This window comes from Mytilus californianus, unplaced genomic scaffold (genome assembly GCF_021869535.1).
Source record: "Mytilus californianus isolate M0D057914Y unplaced genomic scaffold, xbMytCali1.0.p SCAF_4, whole genome shotgun sequence".
In the NCBI taxonomy this organism is placed as follows: Eukaryota; Metazoa; Mollusca; class Bivalvia; order Mytilida; family Mytilidae; genus Mytilus; species Mytilus californianus.
In genome coordinates, this window is record NW_026262690.1 from 12,496,107 (window position 1) to 12,515,891 (window position 19,785).

The 19,785-nt window shown below is 33.5% G+C and overlaps 2 protein-coding genes across 12 annotated transcripts in view; both read right to left on the reverse strand.

Moving 5' to 3' along the window:
- The window catches only part of LOC127737479 (RNA-binding motif protein, X chromosome-like), a 57,361-nt gene extending 38,726 nt beyond the window's left edge, over positions 1 to 18,635 (reverse strand). For 10 of the 11 annotated variants that reach the window (XR_007999565.1, XR_007999564.1, XM_052248208.1 and 7 more), the window contains exons 1-3: positions 18,508 to 18,635; positions 11,077 to 11,203; positions 10,220 to 10,326 (exon numbers count right to left, since the gene is read on the reverse strand). Coding sequence is in view for 8 of the 11 variants with exons in the window: in XM_052248208.1 (XP_052104168.1) it covers positions 10,220 to 10,326; positions 11,077 to 11,197 (228 nt within the window). In the remaining 3 variants the exon portion in view is untranslated. Of the gene's footprint in view, positions 1 to 10,219; positions 10,327 to 10,700; positions 10,758 to 11,076; positions 11,204 to 18,507 lie in introns of those variants that run through there. The other variant, XM_052248209.1, reaches the window with a different exon arrangement.
- On the reverse strand, positions 2,582 to 4,561 carry LOC127737481 (uncharacterized). The gene is made up of 2 exons (XM_052248215.1): positions 4,355 to 4,561; positions 2,582 to 3,765 (listed from the first exon to the last, which is right to left on the reverse strand). The coding sequence occupies exons 1-2, from the start codon at positions 4,437 to 4,439 to the stop codon at positions 3,389 to 3,391; spliced, it is 462 nt and encodes a 153-aa protein (XP_052104175.1). The 5' UTR covers positions 4,440 to 4,561; the 3' UTR covers positions 2,582 to 3,388.
- Positions 18,636 to 19,785: the final 1,150 nt, after the last annotated feature.

A 19,785-nucleotide genomic window follows, 5' to 3' on the forward strand; every position in this document is an offset into this window, starting at 1 on the left:
CCATAGAACTATGTAGAATAATGTACATTGCAACATGTCAACTCTTTCAATGACAATACTTTTTTTAGAAACTATAACTCCAAGCAAAATTATATTTCCAAGTATAAAGTAATTTATGAATGAAACAAGAGTGCACACGCTGAAATGTCTCGCCTTCTTTACTAATCATTGATATTATGTTGATAGTCCTAAATATAAAGCTTTATTACAACTGTCACATAAACTTAACATTAACCAAGTAAACTAAACATTGACCAATGAACCATGAAAATGAGGTCAACGTCAGATGAACCATGCTAGGCAGGCATGTACAGCTAACAATTCTTCCATACAACAAATATAGTTGACCTATTGCTTATAGTTTAAGAAAAACAGACCAAAACACATAAACTTAACACTGAGCAATGAACCTTGAAAATGAGGTCAAAGTAAAAAAAAAACCTATGTGACTGACAAATAGATCATAAAATATTTCCATACATCAAATATAGTTGAACTATTGCATATAGTATTAGAAAAAAGACCAAAACTCAAAAACTTAACTTTGACCACTGAACCATGAAAATGAGGTCAAGGTCAGATGACACCTGCCAGCTAGACATGTACACCTTACACTCATTCCATACACCAAATATAATAGACCTATTGCATACAGTATAAGAAAAACAGACCAAAACACAAAAACTTAACTATAACCACTGAACCATGAAAATGAGGTCAAGGTCAGATAACACCTGCCAGTTGGACAGTCCTTCCATACACCGAATATACTAGACCTATTGCTTATAGTATCTGAGATATGGACTTGACCACCAAAACTTAAACTTGTTCACTGATCCATGAAATGAGGTCGAGGTCAAGTGAAAACTGTCTGACGGGCATGAGGACCTTGCAAGGTACGCACATACCAAATATAGTTATCCTATTACTTATAATAAGAGAGAATTTAACATTACAAAAAATCTGAACTTTTTTTTCAAGCAGTCACTGAACCATGAAAATGAGGTCAACATGGTCAAGGACATTGGACATGTGACTGACGGAAACTTCATAACATGAGGCATCAATATACAAAGTATGAAGCATCCAGACCTTCCACCTTCTAAAATATAAAGCTTTTAAGAAGTTAGCTAACACTGCCGCCAGATCACTATCCCTATGTCGAGCTTTCTGCGACAAAATTCGCAGGCTCGACAAAAAGGAGTTCTTAATTAAGAAATAAACTGATTCGCTGAGCGCAGCTGGATACACCTGCAGAGGTCCAACCCTGAACAGTTGGGGCAAAAATGGACACAATATTCAAGCTTGATACAGGTCTGAATTTGGATTGTAATTAAATATTTGACATATTATAATGACCGACGGGTCAAAATAAGTTTTCGCGAACTCTGGAAATCGGTTATATGAATTGAATTTATATTCAATAAAAGATTTCTTGTTGTTGTGCAATACACTGTGCTGTTGCGCAATACTTAATAAATCTGTTGCCAGACTATAAACAAATAAAGTTCAATTTCTTCTCAATGTCATATTTGAAATTTATGAAAATCAATAGGGAGATTACATCAATAGCTATAAATAATTCACCAAAGTTTCATGCGAACTGCTTAAAACATTTTTGAGTTGTTGTCCAAAAACTGGAAAATCCCCCCTTTTTTAATGAATAAAACCCCACAACTCAGAAATGTAAAATCTAAAATTTATAAAATTCTAAAGGGAGCTTACGGATTGATAATTTAGTCTTAGATGCAAGATTTTTTTATCAGTTGTTAGTGGCTTTGAACATGCTGTCAGTAAATGCGAGTACTCTCAGATCTGTACTTAAGTGTCTATTTGTTGTTTGGATGTACAACTACCCGGCCACGTCCACTTGTATTTGTATTTATCCATCTGATGAGTTAAGCCTCTTTCAACTGATTTTTATAGTTCGTTCTTATATTGTACTGTTACACCACTGTCCCAGGTTAGGGGGTGGGTTGGGATCCCGCTAACATGTTTAACCCCGCCACATTCTGTATGTACATGTATGTGCCTGTCCCAAGTCAGGAGCCTGTAATTCAGTGGTTGTCGTTTGTTGATGTGTTGCATATTTGTTATTCGTTCATTTTTTGTACATAAATTAGGCCGTTAGTTTTCTTGTTTGAATTGTTTTACATTGTCATTTCGGGGCCTTTTTTAGCTCACTGTGCGGTATGTGCTTTGCTCATTGTTGAAGGCCGTACTGTGACCTATAGCTGTTAATTTCTGTGTCATTTGGTCTCTTGTGGAGAGTTGTCTCATTTGCAATCATACCACATCTTCTTTTTTATATTTACATCAACAGATATAAACAATTCACCAAAGTCAAACTTAGTTGTAAGATCTCTGAAATTTTTTACACGGTACAAGTTTTTCTAATTGTTCATGTTGTTGGAGATTGTACGGTAACAGTAACACCTGTAACTGCTTAACCCATTTCTTATGCACTTTGGTTCGATAAACTCACTGAATATCATACCACATCTCCTTATTTTTATATGCATTACAATTTACATGTGCATGTAATTGTAAATAATATTTATATATTTATATCAGAACAAACTTCATTGCGTCACTTTTATTTATGCATCCTTTGGCACAATACAAGTTCTAAAATTACACAACATAAAACAACTAAATGTTATTTCAGATGAAAGTTTTGTTTCAGTTCCATTCATAGGATTTATTAGAATTTTGTATGTTTTGCCAAGTCCAATAATTAGCTCTATGTGCACGTGTTAATTGGAGACTTTTCTATCCCGTATAAGAGTTTTGGAACTAATTCTGTTTCTTTTTTTGAAAAAAAGTGAGCAAACAAATCTTGCACATTTAAACCTTTGTCTGCCATCACACTGTCACCTGGATCACATAATTGAACTATTCTACATCTTTCAATTATTTCACAGTCACTGGTACAACCAACATATGCATTAGAAACATAGTTGACTAAACCACCAGGTGTCGAACATACAAGTATTTTCAGTGTTTCTGTTTTTATATGATGAAAAGGTTGCCTGAGCTCTAGGAGCTTTAGGTTTTATCACGGGATATTCTGTGCTGTCAATAATAATCCAAGTTGTAGGATACTTTAATTTGAAGTTGGATGGCGAAAAATACCTGACTAAACCACTTAATGGCCAAGTGTTAGCCTCACGCCACTGTTTAGACATAAAAACAATCCATGTTTACACAATATTCTTAACACTAGTTTCAATCTAGAATCTAGACAGTTCAAAGTTGGTTGTATAATGCCTCAATTTCATCAAAGTCATAAAAAAACTGATTTTCAAATGACACCCTATCAATTTGAAAATATATGTATCTCAAACAATGTGCTGCTGGACCAAGTGTGGTGAAAACAAATAAAAATTTAGTATACAACTCTAATACCGGTATAAAAATGCATGGCTGTGTCACGTGTCTTCATTTCAAAATTCTCTGCTGAAAATATAGGCATTGATGGTGTTTGCGTAATTCCATCTGTGAAGCTCAACATTAGCTCGGCAGTTGGTGGTGGACAGTCATAAATCCTGTCTGCAGTATGAATGACTTCTTCAGGAAAACCAACTTTATAATCAAAACTTTCCTCTAGATTTCTACTACAATATTCATCAAGTTTAGTTCTTTTGTTTTCACAGGAAACTGCCCTGATTTTTCTTTTTGCGGACGATTCAGTCTCTTGCTTGGTCCAGGAAAATAGGCTGGGAATGGCAGTAGATTTAAGTCTCTGTATGGTGGGTTTGCGCCCTGAAAAAGGTTATAAAACATTAGTTTTTTGATAATTAAATGAACTTCCATTAGCAATGCATACTTTGTACTACCTGGCAAAATATTAACTAGATTTATTCATTACAATCTGGATAAAACTATGTTAGCCTGAATCAATGTACATCAAAATGTATGTTATGTAAATCCAAAGGACAAACAATGAGAGACGTATGCAACAAACATACATTGTTTGTACCTAAATAACTATAATATAGATGAGAGCATGTCAATGTTTTGTTCCTGTTAACATTGTCATTGATATTTTTCAAGAAAGTCTATGAGGCATAGCTTATGCATTCCTGTCGTTACTACATTAGCATAATTACTGCTAAAATAATTCTCAGTATGATATACCTCTTGTAAGAAATCATTATAATTGTAGCAAGCACCAAAAAATCTCAAACAGATCACATTGAATCGTAATCCAAAAAATTATGACGTCTTGAATTACAATGTAACCACCCCCTTTTATTCTAAACCGATAATTGCGGTTGTAAACAGACTTTGGTTTATTCGCATGGCGATTACATATATAACTATATATTTTAAAAAGAAAATAGAGTTTTACCATGAATAGTTTCCTGCACGTAGTCTTTTTCAGTAAAATCTGCCTTGCAAACAACAGCTGATTGAGATGGACTCCACGATTTCATCGTGTTCTCGTCCAATCTGCGTATGGGCCATGGCGTTGATCCAACTTTTCCTTCTTTTTTAAGTCATTTGGAAATGCATGTCCTCCTCTTAAATGACATCCAGGTACACAACAACAAGTACTTGGCATGCGAATCGTTAACTAAAAATGCAACTGTAATAGTTGCAGTGCAGAAACCGGAAGTTGAAGAACAGGATCGGCTACCACGGCGCCACCTATTCAGGAACGATAATTTGCTACTTTATATAACTGCGAAAATAACAATAACGTTAGACGGGTTCGCGTGCATAAACAGAAATGCGCTTTAAATTGTATAATATAATTCATGTTCAGTCGACCTTTAATTATTATATCAACGACTGAAATGATTTATAAACATCTAGTTTGCAGATAACACTCGAAATTAACCAGACCTCTTTCCACACGGAATTCAAACATGTCAAATAATTCTAGTTTGTCAATCGGTTGACTGCTTATAATGTAAAATACAAATATATCAAAAGTTTTTAAAACTAACAAAACACAATGATCGTTTCTCTATTTTCCAATGTAAATGAAATGAAACAAAAAACATTTTATATCACAATAAGAAGAGGAGAGAATCAACATTTTCCGGATCTACTTGGAGCCTAATGACCCCCCACGTAGATAAGTTGGATATCGCGGAAAGAAAGATTAACACGGCAACTAGAAAGGCATTAAAGCACTGCCTTTAAAAATGATAAAAATCGTGTTTTCATGATCCTAGCTAATTAACAATGTAATTATAAGTATTGGATGCTTCTTTTTGTAACTTCATAGGGGTGTAAAAGCATTGACCGTGCGCACATTTTTAGAATGAAGCGCTTCCGCGCTTCATACAAAAGGTACTTCGGCCAACGCTTTTACACCCAAATGAAGTTACAAAAAGAAGCATTCAATTCTTAAATATAAAAAAAACATTTGGAAATCAACTTGACAAGATATCAGAAAACGGGAGCGATGAGAGATCGATTTTTAATTACATTGAAGTTATCCTCGACATACAAAAAATAACTAAATAAGTTGTCTAATTTGTTGACAAATATAAATATTCGTGGTAAAAAAATGACAAAACATTGCGTGTGAGGGTCTACATGGAGTTAACAGAATAGACAATTCGGGCAAATCTGATGAAAAAAAAACGAAAATTCGTAGTTATAGGAAATTAACCCAACGAACAGCAATTGAAATCTCATCCCCAACAAATTGTACCTCACGACCTGTATAATGCTGGAAGTGGTTTAATGTGCTTTTGGAACACCCTTTAAAAATATGAGTAGGGTTCTGCAGGCCACGGCTTAGGTAGCACTTCACAGTTAGAAAATAAAATTAAAATTGAGCCACAGAATGTTTAATAATCTTCCAATCCTGGCCTTCTAATACATTAGGCCAACTGCAGCGCTTGTGTCATACATGCGAAACTACACACCTATCTATGGAGTGCTACCTTACTCGAATGCTCCCGATACAGTTATGCTGATGAAGATATAATGAAACTAATAGAACCGTGAGTTTTTAACGACCTTGACTGGCTATACATATATATGGAAGTTTTTAACGACCTTGACTGGCTATACATTGCTCGGTCGGCTATATAGGGGGAATGGCACGGTGCCCACCCCCTTTTTGTGGGAAAATAAATGTTGATTATATAGGGAATCACTTAAGAATGATATTAGCAGTTAGTGCCCCCTCCCCTTATATAAAAAAATCTGGATCCGCCACCGAGAACAAGTTAAACTAAAACAAATAATGCCGAAAATGGAACATCTCAAGTATATAAGGTAATCACACTCCCACTCCCGAAACAAAAAAAACCCCGTCATGTTATTGCAATCTAATAACAGTTATCTAATTCGCTATATTATTGTTTTCATTAGTTTACAAGTTCTGACCTTCGAAATTGTTTTATTTAATTTTCCTATAGACTTTTATGGTAACCCCCTTTGCCCCTAAAAAACAAACAAAATAAAGTTTCCCTCCCACAAGATTCAAAACTTAAACGTTGATTTGAAAAAAAAACTTGATTTTAGATTTTCGGTTATAAATTGAAATGAACCTTCTAGAGCCTCAACTTTATCGCGCACAATAATTTCAATCATTACACATCAAATTTAACCCTAAATTGACATTCCACAATCGGTCAGTAACATCACCTGTGTTTATAGTTACATGATATTTCCCGCCGTTGGAAAATCTCGTGCAGTCGACACAATTGATCTGAGCTATTTTTAACATTCTCTTTTGTGAGCGAAGTCAAGTTTAAGATCAAGTTGATTACAGATATTTTTGGCGTGCATTATTTCATTATTTAAAATGTTCGGTCTACATTCGTTACAGTCTAATTTTTAATTAAAAGAAACGTAACATCATTTCTTTTTTTTTTGTTGGCAATTATAGTAAATTAATCTCATCCCGGAATGTATATAATATACACTTTAACATTACACCTGAAAGTGCTTTATAATAAACGGAGAAACTGTCTAACAATTAAAATTTAAAAGAATATTATCTCTCAGGCATATTTTAAGATGAGTGATTGTTGGTTGCTTAACTTCCAGTGGCAAATATTCCATGCATGTCGGGACGAACTTAGTTTTAAGATCGCACTCTCAAAAATAATTGAAAAACAATAATGATCAGAAAAACTTTTATTCATGTAAAATAACCCTCCAATCTTTTAATTAGAACTTATTTATTTTTCACAATGTAACAGATTAGTTTACAAGACGTGCATTGAGGTATACATGTACGCAACTTTCATATCTTTTAAATGGAACTTATTTGTCTAAAAGACAACCTACGAGTTAGCGAAATCGAGTTTGAAAGGACTGCATTGTGCGTAAATACATATACATATTATGAAACGACGGTCGGTGTATTACCAACATACTGCTATACCAGTTGACCCCTGATATCAACTAAGGTTAAAACTTTCCCCTGTCCGTCAGAAATGTAAAGCTTCAATTCAATGTTGACACCTGTATCAAATAAACAGATGGTTCATTGTATTTTAGTTCCAATAAACGGTTCTTTTTGTATAACCACAGTTGAATAGTAATTCAATAAAACAAATGACGGATGAACTAATTAATTATGAATATGAAATAATGTCCAAATGTTCCTATATACTAGTATACACATTCGGACTACAATTCGCAACTTGTTATTATCTCATCGAATCATGTTGTTTTGTTTATATATGCCTTCAACCCCTAGGAGTATAAATGTGCATTTCATTAATAAAGATTAATGGATCACACAGGTAAATCAGATCGTAGTAAAAATTCATATTTGCCAATGAAATTTAAATGATCTCTGGCCTCGGACATATACATATATTTTTCTATTAAACAAGTGTCAAATCAGTATGTGACATCTTGCCGGATTACGGCATCTACAGTAATAAGACTATTAGTACAGGAACTGATTTCTTTTCTAAACATGACAATAAAGAAGAATTTTATAAGGTGAGAATATTTGTAGTTGTGTATTTCAAAGTTACCACGTGTATTCATCCTGTTCATCGGTCACATTAAAATAGATTTTTCTTTATTGAACAATAACCAAATTCGATATTTAAATATTAAGTAACTTTATTATCTCGACTGAAAAGGGTAATACGACAGTTTTTTTTATCTGACTGTAAACATTGTATATATCACAACGAGCTATTAATAACCGTCGCTCACGCACCAATAGTTCTATTGACGACTCAATACACACCAGTTTTATCGGACCAACGGCTAATTCCCGTCGACACTGTATAATGGATTATGTAAACATCTATATACAACGATCTATTAATAACCGTCGCTCACGCATCACTGGTTCTATCAATGACTCAATACACACCAGTTTTATCGGACAAACGGCAAATTCCCGCCGACACGGTAAATCTCCGGATGACATGCATAATTTTCTGTGACACAGCAAATTTACGATGAACCTCTAATTATTTTCCGTTCCGCGCAGATTATCCAAAAATCGCGGTCATTTGCCAAATAGGTCTACCAGTGTGGGTGTCAAGTACATTGATAAAGTTAAAGAAATTCTGATTTTGCCTCTATAGGTGGTTTCCAAATTTTGAAAGAAAGTGATTTTCTTGGGTACCATGCATGTTAAAATTGGACAGCTATATACTGTAAATTCAGAAATTATTGAGATTCAGTATTGTGATTTTAGGGAAATCTGCACACAAATGTTTGTATCAGATATGTGAATGTGAGTTCTCATTATTGCGATACTAACACAGACATTATTCGCATTAATAAAATTCTCACAATGATTTCTAAATTTGCAGTAACTATTTTACAACATTTTTTACTTAATTTCACCTTTTTATCTAAGTCTTTTACAACATTTTAATGTAATTTTACTTTTTTGATTGTCTTGACCATATCTTAATTTAAGCTGACCTTTTAACTGTGTCTTTCATGGATTCTTAAGATCATTTTACCTTTTGATCAGTCTATCACTGTATTACAACTTAATTTTACCTTTTTACTATCTAAGTTTGTCACTGCCTCATAACTGAATTTAAACAAGCATTGTGAGAGTATCGCATGGCAATACATAGTCTCCTACCGGTTAAAAATTCATTGTACTGGAACAAAATGATAACTTGATCTATAACTTGTCATGGTGTTAACTTTATAACAAATATCAAGTCAATATCTTCAAGCATGATGAAAAAAAGTGTGGAAAACTGATTATTTAAGTGAATTTTCTATGTCCAAGGACCATAACTCTACACAAAATCATCAGACAGGAACAAAAAATCGAACTTGATCTGTAACTTGTCATGATAAAACTATATACCAATTATCAAATCAATATTTTCAAGCATGACGAAAAAAAAGAGGAAAACTGATAATTTGAGTTAATTTTATAATTCCAAGGACCATAAACCTGCACCAAATCATCAGACCGGAACAAAATTCGAACTTGATCTGTAACTTGTCATGATAAAGCAATACACCAAATATCAAATCAATATCTTCAAGGACGAAGAACAAAAGTGTGGAAAACTGATTTGCCGGACTGACAGATGGACAGACAGACAGAGTGCAAACCTTAAGACCCCTTTGACTTTGTCGGTAGGGGACTAAAAAGAAGTCATTCATTGCATCTTAACCAAAGACCTGCACAAAATAAAATTCTGTTTTCTACCCCTTATTGCCACAACTTAACATTTTAAGGACATTTCCGGCTCAAGCAAGGGTTATAGTCAACACATTTTTTGTTCAGCAATGTTTAAGTCATGAATGTTTCCCTATATCATGCATATAGTCTATGTAAAATATTTATTTCAAATAATTTGACCTACATACCAGGCTGCCAGGAGGGCAGGGTTGGTTATATATGTTTTTTGGAACAAATACACCTTAACCTGTCTATTTATAATTTTGACAGTTTGTTCTTATGTTGTGCTGTTATAGCACTGTTCCAAGTTAGGGGAGGGTTGAGCATTCAGACATGTTAAACCCTTCCATATACTATATGTTATTGGTAGACCAGGAGCCTGTAATTCATTGGTAGTCCTAGCTACTGCCGGTCATATCTGGTTTTTTTTCATTTACTTTTGAATTGTTAAACATTTAGTCATGTTGGGACCTTTTATAGCCGACTATACGATATGGGTTTTGCTCATTGTTGAAGGTCATACGGTGACATAGTTGCTTAAATCTGCTTTATTTGGACTCTGTTAAATAGTTGTTTCATTGGCAATAGTACCACTTCTCCTTATTTTATATGTACCTTTTTATCTAAATCTTTCACTGCATCTTCAGCATCGAGTGGGTTTTCAAATGTTACAAATCCGTAGCCTCTTGAATGACTGGTATCTTTTTCTCTGATTAGTATGACTACAATGTTAATATTGCAATTATATACAGCTATGTTACAGAAATTATTATCAATAATATTCTTTTGGTTGTTTCATTAAAACATGTTATGCTATAGAAATAATTTGTTTTCTGAAAAACATATTTACAATGTTTATGATTGATTACTTTATTTTAGGTTTAATTTTAATATTTTAAAATTTCTAGAATTTGAAAATGCATAAAACTAGACATTTCCAAAGTAGGTTTGCAGGTAAAGAATGAAAGTCTAGTCTTAATGGAACAACCTTGTTTCCATCCTGTTCATTTCAAGGACATGTCATATCATTGTCTCTCACAATAAAAATTACCTATCATTATCATAAAATTGTATTGAAAAAAATTGAACTACTTACTGAATCAGATATTAAATGGTTAATGATTAGTTGCATGCATGTAAATTTGGCCTCAATCTGAAATTAGACAACAACTTACATAATACATATTTATAAATATACATGATATAGATTCATTTGTTTGCAAGTTAATATGTATATGTCATTGTCTTATTTGGTTACTGAGGCCAGACTTGACAATAATTGCTTCAACCATATTTTATCTAAATATAGGTCAATTACTTAGAATTTGCACCACCATCTATTGAGCTATTTTTTATTTATCTTGTGAGTAGGAGACATAAAGTTATGGTGTTTATGAAGTTTGTACCATATGTGTAATATGAGGTGATCACTGTGATTTTTATAGTTTAACATATTATAATGATATTTGTACCTTCTGTTACACGACCATAAGCAGTGAACTTTTTTTCTAGATCTTCTTCAGCAACGTCAGGTGTCAGACCTCCTACAAAGACTTTACCAGGGCGGTCCTTTTCTTGTTCATCTATTGGCATCAGGGTCTAAAACAACAAACATCAAGAAATTCATTTAATTGCCTACTAGTCAAATGCGTTTTGTTAAAATATACTTTTCACTTTTTTGGTCTTTTGGAAAATGTTGTTTGTGCTGTATTTAGACCCCTCTACCAAGAATTTTTTTTTTACATGCACACGTATAAAAATTGCGTTTTTTATCCAACGCAATCATAGGTTTGAACATAGTTTTCAATTTAGACTTGTTTATATTTTTTCGTTTGGGCTTGTATTATATTTATAGGACTCTAAAATGCGATGGTACTCTAAAAGTGTGATAGTCACGCTAAAGTGCGATTGTCTACGCTAAAGTATGATGGTTGTTTGTTTGCTAAAGTACGATGGTATATCACGCTTAAGTGCGATGGACGAATAAGGTAAGGTTCGAGGGCTTAAAATGTTAAAGTACATGGATGTTAAAAAATAGTTTTTTTTTCAAAAGCTAGTATGCTCAGGTATAACACGTGTGACAACTTTATAATTTACCGGCAGGCTTACATGATTGTTTCTAAATTTAGAAGACCGACCAGGTAATAATTGCCAAAAAGTCATTTAGATGTCACAAAATACTATAAATTTTTTTAACAATTCGGGCGTATTAAATATTTGGATAATTGGTGTAGCTTGCCATTCACTCAGTCTATCAATAATCTGAACACCTCCCCTTACAGTCGTCATTGTAAATTACAAATACAAAATTCGTTCATTGTCGGAATATAAGGAACATTTTTTTGTACAAGCTTTAATGTAAATGCGAGAGAAAGGCGAAGTTCGCCTCGAGCTTCCTCCTTTTTCGTAGCGAGTACAAATACATGTTATATTTTCCTACAATGTACAAACTGTTATAATTTACGATTGAAAACATGTACCTTTATTTCACCAATGTTACTTTTCAAAAAAATCGACAATATTTTAACAGGGACCGCAAAGTAAACAATGATTTAATCAAATGTGTCCGTTCGCTTCCAATAGAAGCAGGATACAGGATACCTATGCGTATACTATTTTGTATCTATATAGTAAAATGGTCGACTGCAGGACACATTGTCAAGTCCTTCTTCCAGCACCCGAAAAAAAAATAACATTTACTTCAGCGGACAAAGCACAGTTAGGTTAGAAATAATGTCATGGACATTTGGTTTAAAAGTAGTTAATCAAATATTTTAATTTATCTTCCAGCATGTGCATTTTTGGTTTGTATAAACAACTGTTAACATCATAATCCAACTAAGTTTCTTACGTCTATACTTTCATGGACCATTGGACTTAAGCGTATGGAGGCATCACACTTTAGCGCAGACCATCGCACTTTAGTGTGACCATCGCACTTTAGCGTCCCCATTGCACTTTAGAGTCCTACATGTTTTCCTTCAGGTTTATATGATCCGTTCATCCTATTTCGACTCTTTAAAATTCAAGAGTCTATCCTAAATTGAGATAAATTATATGGCCTTCCAAATACCATTTCGATCCCTAACATCACTGAAGAGACATATATTGTCGAAATCCGGATATGGTGTACAAATTTTTGCACCTCATGTTTGCGGTATACCATCTTCTCCGCAAGTTTATTGTTTTCTAATTGGTACTAAATTAATAATTAAGATCCATGTTACATCTCGTGATCAATTTATTTGGCAATCGTCAATGGCAGTCAGCAGGGTTTAATAACATCTGACAGATGTTCCACTGTTAGTCAAATGTGATTTGTTAAAATATACTTTTCACTTTTTTGGTCTTTTGGAAAATGTTGTTTGTGCTGTATTTAGACCACTCTACCAAGAAATTTGTTTTACATGCACACGTATAAAAATTGCAGTTTTCATCCAACGCAATCATAGGTTTGAACATTGTTTTCAATTTAGACTTATTTATATAACACATACATATTGCACACAATTTATATATATGTATAATATGTGCTATTCCTTTTATAATGTGAAGTTGATTGTTTTGCATATAATAGTTGCAGAAGGGTCGATGCAAGTCTTTTAACTATGGCCCTGATAAACCCTCAATGTGGCAGAGATGCAATTTCATTTTTTTTTCTGTCAGACCAAGGACTGAACAGAAGGCAAACTTTTGCTGGTCCTTCATTTTCTTGGAAATTATTATCTTATTTGTTATAATATATCATATTATGGTGGGAAACATTAGATAATCGGGTCTGCAGGTCAGAATATTAATATATTTTTTGAAAATCCTGGAGAAATATTGATTCAATATGGGGAAAAAAATGTGTCTTAATGTAGTCAGGTTCCAGTATAATAATAAATAAATCGCCAGTTGCATTTTGTCAATGAACATGGTATTTGTTAATTCTGTCAAGAATTTCAATTAAATAGTTACTGTTACAACAAATGAGTCGATGCCGAAAGGTTTTGGAAGAAAGCCTCACAAAAACATGATGGTCAAAGCCAAACTATGTGGTCGGTCAGTAAATCATGAACACACGATTATTCTTGTCCCTATCAATGTTCAAGTCCTTCAACTTATTGCAGCTGTTTTCAAAGTGCCTTCACACTCGCCAACTACTAACATAATCAGTCATTCAAATTACTTTAACTGGTTCAAAAGTTGTGATTTCTGACCACAATAACAAATTGTAAAACAGGAAACCAGTGTCCAATGATTTGACAAACTACCGTACATTGAAAGATTGAACCACAATGACCCTTTTTGTATTACAGCTCTTTTCATAATGCTAGCAAGACAAAGGATTGTTTAGCTTGCTTGCTTTGTTTGTATAAATGTTTGCTCAAGCCTTGTAATTAAGATTGACATCTGCAAACAATATAAGTAGGCGGAGTTAAACCTGTGTATAGGTAAATTTGATTATTTGATAATGTCCAATCAAATTTATATATAATGTATACAAGTTTAAGGTAGCACAATACAAAAGCAACTAAATTTTATCAAAATTTCATTTTAAGCTGTTTTTGTTACTTCTTAATATTCCAAAACCACAGAAGAAAAATTCATTTACATATCTTGAACTGTTAATGAGTTTTGATGATAATTAGTTTTATAAACAAATGCACGTGTCTGACTGATACAAGATAAGAACATGTGGGCAGTACTTTGAGGTTAATCAATAGAATCATTTGATAGCTTTATGACCACTGACCAGCAATACAAATCACAGTTACGAAAAAGAGGTGGATTAGGGATTAATGGAAAAATGAAGAAAATGAATTCCAAATAATAATACATTTCATTAATGGAGCTGCCAGGAGAAAAAAAACAAAGTAACAATTTGAAGATATAGAGGGAATCAAAATATAAATGTACAGAAATTAAACAAATGTAATTTTATAACAATTAATGTACTGGAATTTCTTGGGGGAGAATGTTTAGATGTGAATTCTTTTTAAAAAAAATACAAATTAAGTATTTCATTTTCAAACTGCAAAATTGAACAAAATCTACTTTGTGTAAAACACCATATTGTCCTTGTATACAATTACAATTCTAAAAATCCCCCATAAGGATCCCCTAAACTGACCAACTGATCATTTTGTGTACACATGCATAACTTACTTTTTGTAACAATCAAAAAACAAAATATGTTATGTACTAAATGAATAAAATCCATATTGAAAAAAGTAAATGCAATGTGTAATTAAACTTCTGAGACCATTAGTAGTAAAGATTTATCATGGTTGGTGGAGTTTTGACCATATCAGTAGCAACTGACTTACAAGGTCAATAATGATATAACATCTCCCGCCAGATCTGGTTTTTGATGCATAGGGTGTGCATTTTCTCTTTATATTTAGAATTGCTGAAATTGAATGCTTTCTTACTGGTCAAAACCTAATTGATTTATGATTGAAGGCCAATCCTGAAATATCCCAATGGTACATGTGTGAATTATATTGAAGTTAATGGGGTACAAGTAGGAAAATCCTTATTTATTCAATTGAGACACATTCATTTTTGTCATGAAAATGTAGTTTTAAATGAATTTACCTCCTAGATGGGTGCCCCTATATTTCTGACTTTCACACGTTGTTCCTTGACCAGTTATCTTCAAAAGGGTGTCTCAGATTTCCAAAAACATCAATAGAACAAATTTTATACCCAATCAAATTTAGTGATCTCTTATGAATATAGGTTGCAAACTTCATTAAGGTTCATGAGAGAATGAAATACAATAGGAAAAATCTGAGACACCCTTTTGGAGGTCAAACAGTGTTTTACAAGAATCTATAAAATATTTTGGGATGCTATGAATAACAAAGAAGCTATTTTCATCCAAGTGTGGACATCTCAATATAGCAACTAATTACATAATAACTATGTAATAATTATGTCAAATTGACATTTTCACCATTTGAAAGATTAATCTTTCTTCTTTCTTTTGGTACCTCATTTATAAAATTTAAAGCTGGATGAAAGAAATTACATCAGTTTAAAGTTGTCTGATTGGGGGTGAAAAAATCTTTGTATTGTGCTACCTTAAATCCACCTTTTTATATTGTGTTCAGATGTCAATCTTAATGACAATGCTTGAGCAAACATTGATACAAACAAAGCAAGCCAAACAAACCTTTGTCTTGCTACCATTATGAAAAGAGCTGTAAAGTCAAATACCATACTTGCTTAAACATAAGTGGCCTTTTAAAGGTACTTTCAAAATTTTAACGGATTCTTAAGGGCAAATATGTGCATCTAATCAATCCTGCTTCAGGTGTAAAAGGTGCCAGTTTGAGGTGAGGTAGTTTGTAAAAATTCTATCAAATATAGACTTGAAAAGGGATTCAGAGATTGCTCTGACTTGAAATCCCAAAAGGGATAAGGCTGGGATTCACATATAATAAACATCCTGACACTGATGACAAATGTGTATATCAGTTGTTTATTTGAACTGAAAGCTTTCATGTCGATCCGGCCCCACGTTGATCCGGCCCAAGTCGATCCGGCCCACGTCGATCCGGCCCAACGTCGATCCGGCCCATATTTAAAGTCGATCCGGCCCCAATAAAAATATATTTATAAGGAATAAAAATAAAGATATATATTAATTGTAATTCATAAATGTTATAGAATTTTATTATAATGTAAAATGTGTACTGCAGTACGGTAAAAAAAAAAGCCTTTGACATATTGTCTTTACATGAGTATAAAACAACTAGGTTGATTATGTTTTCATTACAAGTTTTCAAAATTATTGGGTATAATTATATTAAAAACGTATATAACAGAATTTAGGACAATCAAAAGACATCAACATTAATCAGCAGTAATTAGCATTTTCTTTCAACTGAATGTGATCTTTACAAGTCTTTCATCCTGTGTAATAACAAATAGTTACATACACAATGGTACTAGACGATCTCGAAGCTGATACATACAATCTTTGTTCTTAAAATTTCTCAAATTGAGAAACGTTGTTTGATTTGCCGAATCCTTTCTGAAAATGTGCATTCAGTGTAATTGTTTATTTATTATCTTGCAATAAAGAATAATGGATACTCATATAACTTGTTTTTATTTTATCTACACACAACTATTCAAAATATTGTCAACTTTAAAAAAAATGTATTGACTACATTCGATATTACAAAAAAAAAGAAAAGTGTTATAGAAGCCTCTGATGTTACCTGAAAAAAAAATACCGGCAAATAATTATTATAAGACATAACACCAAACAAAAGATCAAACTATAAAGGCCTTGTTGATTGCGTAACTTTAATCAATCAGGATTTGATTGAATTAAGTGATTACAAGTTGCATTACCTTAGTTCACAATCATCAGACAATAGTTGAATAAACAAACCAATTATTATAGACTAATGATTTGATTAAACAAGTCATTATAATGAGTTAAACTTTACAGGTTTCATTGGATTGTAAATATTTATTTATCTCTTCTAAGTGTGATTTAAATAATTAAAAAATCGCCATGACATTCAAAGTTATCAAGGAAAATACCTTAATATTATTATGCTGAAGCTGCTATACAAACAGACACAATCACAACCATTTAAAAATTTTAAATCTTTCATCTTACTGGTACTCCAATATATTCATACTTTACTCACCTGTTGTCATCCATCATTGATACTTTTTACAATTCCCATTTATACTGATTAAATGTCTATATAGTTTATTCCTTATCATTTATTATGGGGCCGGATCGACGTGGGGCCGGATCGACGTGGGCCGGATCGACTTGGGCCGGATCGACTTTGGGCCGGATTGACTTGGGGCCGGATCGGTTTGGGGCCGGAACGACCGGATACCGAACTGAAATAAACACAATTTTATCGTTAATCTTTGCAAAGTATGTTTCTACGTAGATCCCTCCGTTTTCGGAGCACACCTTAACAGCTGCAAGGGTTCAGTAGAATCCGTGTACACGAACAATCAGGATTAATGGAGATGTGTGACTAACGTATTTACAATATTTACAAGGACAATCCCCACCCCAACACAAAGGGAGTGCTAGGACACCGGGCAGAGTCTATTATAACATAATGGTGGAGGAAGCTGAAGTACTCGAAAGAACCACTGGGCTGCTCGGCGGGAACAGACAAACTGAAGAGATATCAGCAGATTGATCTCCAGGTCAAAGTCAGGGGCAACTTTCACCAACCAAGGCCTTTATACACCTTATCGCTATTTGTCCGCCATTACTGGACATCACACAGGTTCCCGTAAAATTTTGACGTCATAATACAAAATATCTGACGCCATAATGGAAAAGTGATTGTTGTATGATGTCAATAGTTCAAGCGGGACAGATTCTCGGGTCAGCCAGGAATAGCGATAAGGTGTTTTGGCTTTAAGGACTCTTTCTAGTTTTAACTTCTTCTGATGTACAGAAATTTCCAGTGCCCCGAGTCAGAATCATACTCGGGACCTGCAGCATTGTAGCCATCGGTTTTAACCACTAGACCACGAACCCACACAATATTCTGAAAAGCAATTTTAGTTCGTCAATCAACCGCTAGGCGACACAAACGTACAGAAAACAACATCCACAAGCCAAACAGATCGATGAATCAGTTAAAACGTAATAAAAATATAGCTCTTCACACAACCGCCGACTACCGTATTAACTGAAATGTTTTCTCAGTCATGAGTTACTGATAACTTATCTGACTTGGTCATTTGGGGTTTTCAAGTATTCTTTTTTTCTCCACCAAAATAACTTCCGTCTGCCTTCGTAAAGCTGCACATACTTGTCTTTATTTATGCTATGTTATCTACAGATTGCTGAAATGATAAAGTTTTCAACTGAAGGCAAAGTGTTTAAGTGTGAACAGAGACATAGCAATATTTACCTATTTTTTTATTTTCTTTTGCAGCGTGTAAGATGGAAAAAAATGGCTACCAAAAATTCACGCATGCGCATATATCAAAGCTTTCTATGAGCCTCCCTTCTTAGGAGCACCATATTCCTCTTCTTTCGTTAATCAATTCTTTCTTTGATCTCCTTTCTACAGGTATGAATCGCCGTTCTATATCGGCGCATCCTCTTCTTCTTCTTCTTTAAGTTTCTAGCGATCCTTCAATTATTGAAGATTATTCGCCGGGCGTCGATTATAAAATTTTATAATTTACATTGTAGCAAGAAAATTAAAAAGAAACAAAATCAAAAAATCAAAATAATGTATGTACATTTGAAAAATTCATTTAGATAAAACTATATACATTTGATAACAAAATAGTTAGGGATAGAAAATGGGGATGAGAGCGGATTCTGAGATCATACTCTTGAATCCCTGTACTGTACTGCATGATACTATTTGTTGTGGCAGATGATCCTACATAGTAGCATGGCTAATGCCAGGGTCTCGGTTAACAGATTCAAATTTTGTTTATCAATGTTTTTCAATTCTTTTTTCGTATTTCCTGTCTATTTGTATTACACTATTAACGTTTTTAACGTTGGCATAAATATTTCTTTGTTTTCTATCCGGGCCATATTCGTATACTGAAAAATCCTGTGGGCTAATGCGCTATATACAAATATACACCCGCACGCATGCCAAGAAATTGCCTCCGTTGAAATTTTGCAAACATCCCATAGAGCAAATTACATGGATGATTAATTTTGACCATTTGGTATATGGCTGTGTTTTAAGTGAGACGTATACGCGGGTCATAAATTAATTTATTGAATGAAATCAAATCTTTAACTACTAATAGATGCCGTAGGAGGTCGACCGGAATTTTTAGCGAGGATTTCTTGGCATGTAACAGATAGAAAACTCAGGGTAAACTTTCATAGAACCGAGACAAGAGGCAGTGGCAAATATTTCATGTATATTTTGAACACAAAGAGGATTACCCCGGTACCCTTTGCCAAAAAAAAATCTTCTTTTTCTTCTATTTGCCAACGGACCTTATGTTATGAATTGTAGTTTCACTTTCCATATTCGTTATTTATTCTAATTTAAGCTCCACGTAGTAAAAAGCACGTGATTCAGGTATATAGTATCTTGGAGTTAGACTATTTCTTTCTTTTCGGGCGGGGACTCCAAGCAATCAATATGCATGTGTATAACAGCACTGTAGATTTTCTTATTAAATAAAAAAAGTTGCCGGTCTGGTACATG